Here is a 9,627-nt window from a genome sequence, read left to right as displayed (position 1 = left end):
GGTATATTTTTCTTCAAACTTTAAACAATTATTTTTTCTCTTGACAGATCATATATCTTTTTCCCTTCCGTTCTTTGTTGCCCCAAAACATGGGAGATTAAGGAGAAGATTAGTACAACTGGTGAAACAAAAACTCCTTCCCCTGAGTAGATAACTTCAATTGCAAAACAGAATGTTCAAGAATAGAGCAGAGCGCAACAAGCTATATTGAGAAAAAAACTGCTAAAGTGCAATGCGATATGGAGGGAAATTAGCTGAAACATTGAAGGAAAAAGTAGTAGTTACTAGCTGGGGAGCTGCACAAGTATGACATCTTGGACGAGACGCACCATTTAATGCAAAAGTTAATGAAAATATTGGGTCTTTCAAACAAGAGGAACAACGATGATTGGTTATGCTTTGGACGATGAGAAGGGTATTGAATAAGTTGACATAAAAGCTTTTACTATCCTTATTTTATGAAGGAAAGAAACTTCAATCACTCCAAGAGAAAATGTAAGACTACTATTTATTTGATTATCTATACTGATTTTATTTTGAATTTGAGACAAGTTTTATTCTTGACCTTTACGTGAGTGCATAAGACTGATATGAAAGTATGAAATTCAAATATTAGTTTTTTGGTTTAGTTTAATTCTTCTCAATGTGATCACTAAATTTAGTCTGTAATATAGACATGTTTATATTATATTAATTTTTTCTTTTGAAATAATCCGCGCATCGGACGAGTACGTATACTAGTAGAATTCTTATTGGATAAAAATATAATGTAATCAAATATTATTATAGTTACAACTAAACATGTAAAATTTGGGATGAACTAATATTAAGAATTTAAATTAATAATTTTTTTATTGCTGTTGAGAATAAATAAGTAAGTTGTTGAATCAAGCAATTAGTTAAAAATCCAATTTAACTCAAACTTGAAACAATAAGTTGACTCGCTATGTTTCTAAAAAAAATAAAAAAGTAACTTACAATTAGTCATTTTTGACTTCACGTTTATCAATTCTTTTCTAGGAGCTATATGATCAACCTCTTAATTCCTAAATTTTTAAAAGAAAAAAATATTTTTATTCATGTTATCTAACAAATCTTTGAATAACTGTGATAAAATTATTTTGTGTCACTTGTTTGTTTTCAGTATTAAGTCACATATATATAACAATAAAATTCATAAGGTATTCCCACATAAGTCCTCAGAAATCACAATAATAATATATGAAAGACTTCTAAAGGGCAATATTTCTTTTTTATTGAGCTAGCTAAATTGAAGCAATATTCATCATTTTTAGGAACTTACACTTTCTAAAATTTTAATTTATAACTTAAATATATTATTTATTACTATTTATTTAATTCTTAAAAACTATGCACTTATTAATATACACAAGCATATCCCAATACTAGTTCTTTTAAAATATGATCTTGCACAATAATTAGTACTATAATAACTGCATAGCTAATATGTGAAACAAATGACCCTAATTGTTTTTTTTTGTTGCTAATTCTACTTTGAAAAAGAATTTTAAAAACACTTATTTTGCAAACTAGTACTGAGTTTCAGATCTTCATGGTCCAATCAAATCAAATCAAATCATCAAATCAAATTAATATTAATAGGGAGAAAGAAAAGGACAAGGACGACACAGGAAATACCCTCCTACAGTCCTACTTGCGGGAGCTGGAGACTTTTAAAACAAAACTATTAGCAGCCATCTTTGTTGACAGCCATTTGAAACCCTAAAATCTTATTCCGAAAATTTCATCGTTAACAGTTTCTCTCTCTATTTTCCGTCATATTGAGCTCGCCACTACGTCCAACTCCGCCGTTCTCGGGGATCGCCGGAGCGAGAGACTGCTGCGTCAATCTGAAATCAGCTTCAGCTCCAAAATGGCGAGTCCAGTCGAATCATTAAATTCCATTGCTTCGTCAATCTCAACATCATCCACCAAACGCCGAATTCAGATTTTCCGAAATGAGATTCCTAACATTCTCCGTAATTCTGGTCAGCATTTTCTCTCTTATGTTTTATAATAAGTAAGACAGTATTTTCAATCGAAAGTATCATCAAAACATTGCCTGTACGCTCTAAATTTCACCATTGCTTTTTACATAATCAAACACTGGAAAATTAATCCGGAAAATGTTCTCTCAAGGTAAAATATTTTCCACGGAAGACTATTTTCCATGGGGAACATTTCTCCATAACGGTGTACCCATAGAGGAGAAAGATATGGTCTTTTCACAAATTTGTCAAAGTATTTTGATAGCTATTTTTTTTTGATAACCGTGGTATCTGGGCGTGCTTGGGTGCAACTCGACTCAATCCATGCAGTACCTCCCACCAGCACAGGTACCTGTTAGTTCTGTCCACCAAGACTTGAATATACGAAAGAAATCACCTAGTATTTTTGCCTCGGCTCGAATTTAAACCCGAGACTCCATGGTTCAACCCACTTCGTTGATCACTAGGCCACACCCTTGAGTGCTAAAATAGTTTATGAAAGTTAATATTTCTGCTTTTTTGTTGAGTAAAAGTTCTGTTGTTCAACAATTGAATGGGAATGTGTGAACAAGAGGCATCTAACTCTGATAATCCTTAGACTGAAACATGCATCCCTACAAAGAACAACCAATCATCTATAAGAATATATTAAGGGAAAAGGTTTCAACAATCTGTTAGAAAGTGTTCTCAGTTGACTGAATGCTCTGCTGTTTCTTTTGTTCCTCATGGTCACAATTGAAAAGTTATATGCATGTGAAGTAAATGAATCACCAGTTTCTAGCGGCCCTAAGGATTCAAATGATGTGTGATGGAAGCACCTGTTTTCTATATTTGGAAAAGTTTGGCACATTTAATTATAACTGAGATTATCAATGAAAAAAGGGACACCAATGCCAGCCTGGTGCGTACATTTGATGGTTTGATTGGTTATTTGCTCATCCTGGTTAATTATTTGCTCATATTTATTTAGATGGAAGGGTCATAACATTCTCTTTTACGTTAGATTTGGGTTCAGACATTTGGAAAATAGACCATGGTTTAAGAAGCTTAATGCAGTAAGTAGTATGGGATATGGTTATGTTACCATTGTATTGCAGATTTTAAGTATATATATGTGTTCCTTTTAGCCTTCAATGTGACATTTGAAGCATCTTCAACTTACAGGTGTTATAGAAGAGGGGAATGCTTGAGGAAACTAGCATTTCTGTTTTCACATCCGTTCCATGTTATGCATTGTTAGGATCTCCACATAGAATTGAATTGTAACTGAATCATTATTTGAACAAGTCCTGCCGGGGCTTTTGTCGGATAATATTGCATTCCTCAATCAAGTCTTTAAACTTCCGACACCTAGATGACTCACTGCAGCACCCACGCTGAATTTCAGCGAAATCTAAACAATGATCAAATAGAGATACAACAACAACAACAACAAACCCAGTGATTTTTCACAAGTGGGGTCTGGGGAGGGTAAGATGTACGCAGTCTTACCCCTACCCTAGAATGGCAGAGAGGCTGTTTCCGATAGACCACTGGAGAAAGAATGGAATGATCAAATAGAAATGATTTTGGAATTTGATTGTATATAAATTCAAGTTTCATTTTTGAATGAAGTTCGACGATACAACTCTTATTAGCTTAGTAGTTTAACAAAGAGTTACTGAATGAATCTGAACAAAAAGTTACTCAATGAATTAGGCGATGGTGATGGAGCTGGAGTGTAGTTGCTTGAGTTCGATTAGTCGTTTTTGTTTGAAAATTTTGCTTATGGTAGAGGCCTTGTTAGGCTGGGCTATTACCTAGTTGGTGATTCGGAAAATGAACATTCTAAGCACCTATTTCCTTTTGTAGGTGCCTAGAGAGGCGTATAAAGTTGTTAATACATTGATATAATGGATGGATGGCTAGAAAGCATTTATGTGCTTAAAGAAACTATTTATTTTGTCTAACATGAAACAATGTATAACATGCATAAGATAAATATACGACAAATTGTAGTTGTATCCGGGGATAGTTTAAGTAAAGAAGTCTCGGAGACATGTTAATATGCATATCTTCTTTTTGAACTAGTGAACCGATAAATAAAATGTCGAGCTTTACGGTGATTAGGAGTAGCAAGGAGTTATGAGTGATCATGCATGGGAGAGTTAGTGTGAAGGAGAAAAGTAAATGTTACAAATATACTGATATGAGACTGGTGGTGTATCAAAAATGCTATTATTGACTTGAAGAGATAGATGTGGTTGAGCCATAAGTTCACATTGTATATATTTTGTCGCACCATCTTGGTGTGCAATGTCGACGAAATTTTGACCATCAAAACAAAGAAGGAGCCTGATGCAAATGTAGTAGACATATTCTTGTTTATAGAAAAGATTTGATTTCTTACACCTAAAACTTTGGTCTAAATTCTAATGGTAGGAGCACATGGTTTGATGCATGGGTAAGACTAACGTCACAGGTTGTAACCCTGCCATTGACAAAAGTCTGGTATTTATATGGAGAAGGGTAGAGCAGAGAACTCATTATCCGCCGAGTCTCGGACAATGCGCTATTGGTGCCCGGGAATTTCTTAGTTATAAAAAAAGATCTGATGCTTTTTGGCTTTTAGTGATATTATTCTTGCTTTCTGGTGCTTTATGCAACCTTACATGAAGCTAGGTGGAAATAATAGACCTTTCTTTGGTTTCTTCCTCTTGCTCCTCCTCCTTTACGGCTTTACCCTTTCTTTTCGTGCAACACCTATAGATAACTGCCTGAGTGGTCTTACCACTCTTTATGCTTTCAGTCTTGGTTCCTAAATTCTTTTTCGCCAAGCATTCTCCACCACATCCCGCCAAATCCCTCTTTGACCTGCAACTTTCAGTTAAGCTTGATCAGCTCTGAAGTTGTTGTGGTCTTTCAATTCTAGGCTTGTGAATCATGCAATTCTCCTACATTACAGTATCAACAAGATGCGCACTTTCTCCAAGATTCTATTTATGATATACCTAACATCAGGTATAGAGTAATTGTTGAGAACTTCAACATGACGTTTTGAAGGTGCTTGGTACCTTTTCTTGGTTATGGTTTGTATAGCAAGTACCGACTTGTCTACTCTAAGACTAATGCATATAAATGGAGATAATTTTCCCAAATTAAGTGGTCCTTGATCATATTAGAGAATCAGGATACAATATACCTTATGTTACCGTTGGACAAGTTGGAAAATGTTTTGTTATGATAGCATGATAAACTAGCAACCATTACAGGATAGGAAATCAGAGACTACTATGGAAAATCAGACAATTTGCTGTAGGATAGAATTGTTTACTTTACCTCGTTTAACATCATCTTTGTAGCCTTCTTTTGGTTTGGGGTGGGGGTGGGCTGATAGAGTAATCTGTCTTGTTGTTTTATTCATTATGTATGCACTTTCAATTCCCACTCATACATGTTCAAATTAGTGAATAAAATCACATGAGTGCTGGTAATCTATGTCTTTCCTCTACTATAAGGTGAAATGGGTATAAAGGTTGTTAGGCCACTCCTCTACAAGCAAATTGTTGGCAATAACTATTGATTGCATAGGGTTGGCATATGGACATGGTAGAGTTAGTGCAATGTTGCTTATGTGACATATCCGACTCTTGATAGAAATTATAAACATTTTTGTTTTTGAATGGGTTGCGGGTAAACACTCTTTTGTGGTGCATTTCTAGAAGTTCTTTTGGTGAAGTATTCCTATTATAAATTGAATAAATATTTACTCTTTTTAATTTTAGGATGTAATTTTTATGTTAAACTCACTGTTGACTTTGAATTCTACAGAGATGACAACTGAAATTGCTTCCCTGTTGGTAGAAGTAGTTTTCAAAACAGTATTTATTTATGATGATCGAGGATCAAGGGCCGCAGTGGATGATGTGATTATCAAAGCATTGGGTGAAATTGCTTTTATGAAAGCTTTTGCTGGCACCCTTGTACAATTCATGGAAAAACAGTTCAACTTCCAATCCTATATAGGGTGCCACAGGCTCTTAAGTTGGTCTTGTCTTCTCCTAACTAATAGCCAGTTTTCCTCTGTATCAAAGAACGCAGTTTGTCGACTAGCGCAAGCACAAGCATCAGTCTTGCATATTGGCATGCAAGGATCGTCCCATGTCAGAAGGACCTGCAAAAAAAGCTTATTCTTTTTGTTTTCAAAGGTTTCATCTCGTTTGACTAATATGCAGGTCCTGATTGAAGCATGGTTTTAGAGGTCCTAAATTTCATTATAACGTGTTTCTTTTTCAGGCACCAGATATTTACAAAACTTTCATGGAGGAACTAAGGGATTCAAGGATCACTTACAAGGATTGTCCTGAGCTTATACTCTTGATGCTAGAATTTTCAAGTACAAATCCACCTTCATTTGATCAATGGAAGGTATGAACTGGTTTTCTAGCAGCTATGATGCCTCTTGTGATGTAAATGTTATGGCACGTGAAGCCAAAGATGTTAGGATCCTCCTAGGCCTCTATGCTTTATCTTTACATATTGTGTTGTTTTTGTCTTGCAGCAAAATTTTCTTGAGATGTATGTTAAAGCTGTTCTAAATGCAAGAGAAAAACCACCAAAGGGCCTCAGTGATGCTTTCATTCCATTATTTTCTCGTTTGACACATGATGATTTTAAGAACACTGTCATTCCCTCATCTGTCAAGATGTTGAAACGAAATCCGGAGCTTGTCTTGGAATCAGTTGGAATCCTTTTGCAATCTTCCAAACTCGACTCGAGTAAATATGCCGTAGAGATTCTTTCAGTTTTATTGACACAGGCGAGACATGCAGATGAAGCTAGAAGGATTGCTGCGTTATCCATCGTAAGGTGCTTAAGCATAAAATCTAGCAGTCCAGATGCTATAGAAGCGATGTTTAATGCAGTCAAATTGGTTATTGGAGGTTTGTGCTTCTGACTTTATATGTTTTCTTTGACTTATTAATATGGCGTTTTACTAATTTGCTAGCAATTTACTGGATCTGGAATATTGACAGGTTCGGAAGGAAGGCTTACATTTCCCTATCAGAGAGTTGGCATGATAAATGCACTGCAAGAATTATCAAATGCCCCAGAAGGAAAACACCTTAACAGCTTGTCAAAGACTATTTGTAATTTCCTTCTGTCCTGTTACAAGGATGATGGTACGTTTTGGAATCTTTATCTCGTTGATGTGTGTGCCTAACTTCTCTCGTGCACTTCCTTTTTCTGCAATGTCTTCTTTAGCTTACAGATCTGTGTTGTATTCTTTATGCTTATCCAGGTAATGAAGAGGCCAAGCTTGCATGTTTATCTTGTTTGGCTGCTTGGACCGCACGATGTGCTGATGCTATTCAGCCGGATGTCATATCTCTCATTGCATCAGGGCTCAAAGAGAAGGAAGCACTTAGAAGAGGTCATCTTCGCTGCCTGCGAGCAATGTGCCAAAATGCTGATGCTCTTCCACAGATGTCCTCTCTGCTGGCAGCTCTTATACAACTTGTTAAATCTGGTTACACGAAAGCAGCACAACGGTTGGATGGAATTTATGCATTGCTCTGTGTGGCAAAACTTGCTGCAGTAGATGTTAAAGCAGGTGTATTAGGACTTTTCACTTTTGTGGTGCATGAATAATGGTTAATGACCTATTGATAAGAAAAAAATGGTTACTGACCTAGATTTTGGGTTCTGTGATACAATTCAGTAATTTCTTTTCATATGATTTTTTATTTATTATACATTCTAATTTTGACTTTGCTGCTGTTGTTAGATGAAACTATAATAAAGGAGAAAATTTGGTCATTGGTATCACAGAACGAGCCGTCAATTGTGCCAATTCCTCTGGTGAATATTCTGAGCTATTTTTGGTCATCTTGATTGATTGTTTTTCTCAGTTGGCACACGAGAAGCATAAGATGATATTCTCTCTGTTGCCCACTTATATGCGGTTGTCTGCGTTGTTAGTGAATATGCAATTTCTCATGGCATTCTTTTAGTCCAAACAATTAATGAAGTAAAACTCTCGGCTTTGAAGTTGATGCTCTTTTCCTAGGCTTCATCTCTTCAAATTTCAACGGCCTTCTTTCTTACTTCTGCTCTTCTTGGGAGGTCTTAAATTTTGTGTTTTTTTCCCCACCATTTATCCCCCGGCAGTTCAGGGATGTTTATTCCCCCTTTGACATTTTAAAGTTGTTTAAGCTCGTAAACATCTTAAGAAGTTTGCAACAGTGTATGAGGTGTAATATTTTATACAGAGATACTTCTATGCCTTCTTAGGAGGACCTATATATTGATACAAGATGCATGTGAAATCCTTAAGTTTGTGTTCTGTTTTCGTTAAGATTCTCTTAACTTGCTTCTATTCTCTTTCCAGGCCTCAAAATTATCAACCGAGGACTGTTTGGCTTGTCATGACCTTTTTGAGGTGATGCTGGTGGATCATTCACGAAGGTTAGTTTTATGGTGCACATAGGAATCCTACTTTTGAGAAGGTTCCTACTCTCAGTTTGCTATCTGTGTATATTTTTTTAGTGTTGCCAGGAAGTATCATGATCAAAGTTGAATCTCCCTTTTCTGCAGGGTATTGGAGACTTTTGAAGTTAAGACATTAATGCAGGTCAATTGGCGAGGCAGTTTATCTAATTGGGTGTCATTATGCTTTAATGAATTTGTTTTTATTTCTAACTGGTGCTTAATTTTTCACAGTTTATACTCTTTTTACAATGCCATCCAAGTTGGGATATCCGGAGAGTAGCTTATAAATCTACGAGGAGGATACTTTCTGCTACCCCGCAGTTATCTGAAACTTTAATGGTTGAATTTTCATGTTACCTCTCTGTTGTTGGTGAAAAGGTTCTTCAAATGAAGATGAGGTGAACTTTCTACACATACTTACACCTTGAACCTAAAGATGAAGGGATTTAAAAGAAAATTGAAGTTAAAAGAACCCACTTTGTCTACTATTTCCAAAAAAAAAAAAATTAAGAAAAAGAAAAAGAACCCGCAATGTCTTAGAATGGACCTTGTTTGCTTTGTAGCCATGAAAAAATAGAGGTTATCGAGATTAGATGCTCTATAGGAAATGTGGGTCATATGACCCATTTTGGTCCAGGATGCCTAGATCTTAGCTACAAAACATGATTGAAAATTATAGGTAACATATCTAAGTCATGCTTGAGTATTCAATTGTGCTCGATCAACTTCACATGCACATGACCATATTATCTGTGTACTTTTGACTTGTCTTCCTTGAGTTTGGTGGTTGAGTAAATGTATATTGGCTTCAAAATCTTCCGCTAGGTTAAAGGGTCAATACTAGTATGAAGAACCCATCAAATTTATCCTCGTACTTGTCTTTTACTATTTTATATCTTCGTTTCAGATTGATATTGCATTGCTGTTATTAAGGATTTACTCGACTAATTTTTGGAATGAGATTGGAAGTTTGGTTAATTAACTTCCTTAAAAATAATACTTATATGTTTGAACACGCCATTTAAATTAGAACAAGCTATGTTCTCACATTTTAAAAATAATTAAGTAATAATTTATGTGATAACTGAGAAATCCCCGATGATTAGTGGCGGATAGTTTGAAACTCAGTGGGTAATGGGCTCGCTCC

General features: G+C 35.5%; 1 protein-coding gene across 2 annotated transcripts in view; it reads left to right on the top strand.

Moving 5' to 3' along the window:
* Positions 1-1,585: 1,585 nt before the first annotated feature.
* The window catches only part of LOC104085492 (protein ILITYHIA), a 48,714-nt gene continuing 40,672 nt past the window's right edge, over positions 1,586-9,627 (top strand). For both annotated transcript variants that reach the window (XM_009589547.4, XM_009589538.4), the window contains exons 1-10: positions 1,586-2,009; positions 5,820-6,196; positions 6,285-6,416; positions 6,550-6,931; positions 7,025-7,171; positions 7,291-7,602; positions 7,777-7,850; positions 8,380-8,456; positions 8,586-8,622; positions 8,712-8,878. In XM_009589547.4, coding sequence (XP_009587842.1) covers positions 1,895-2,009; positions 5,820-6,196; positions 6,285-6,416; positions 6,550-6,931; positions 7,025-7,171; positions 7,291-7,602; positions 7,777-7,850; positions 8,380-8,456; positions 8,586-8,622; positions 8,712-8,878 — 1,820 coding nt within the window. In that variant the 5' untranslated portion in view covers positions 1,586-1,894. The remainder of the gene's footprint in view (positions 2,010-5,819; positions 6,197-6,284; positions 6,417-6,549; positions 6,932-7,024; positions 7,172-7,290; positions 7,603-7,776; positions 7,851-8,379; positions 8,457-8,585; positions 8,623-8,711; positions 8,879-9,627) is intronic.

The sequence above is a fragment of the Nicotiana tomentosiformis genome, chromosome 5, assembly GCF_000390325.3.
Source record: "Nicotiana tomentosiformis chromosome 5, ASM39032v3, whole genome shotgun sequence".
NCBI lineage: Eukaryota > Viridiplantae > Streptophyta > Magnoliopsida > Solanales > Solanaceae > Nicotiana > Nicotiana tomentosiformis.
The sequence above is the reverse complement of the archived record's forward strand: the minus strand, read 5'-3'. Positions and strand labels throughout refer to the sequence as shown.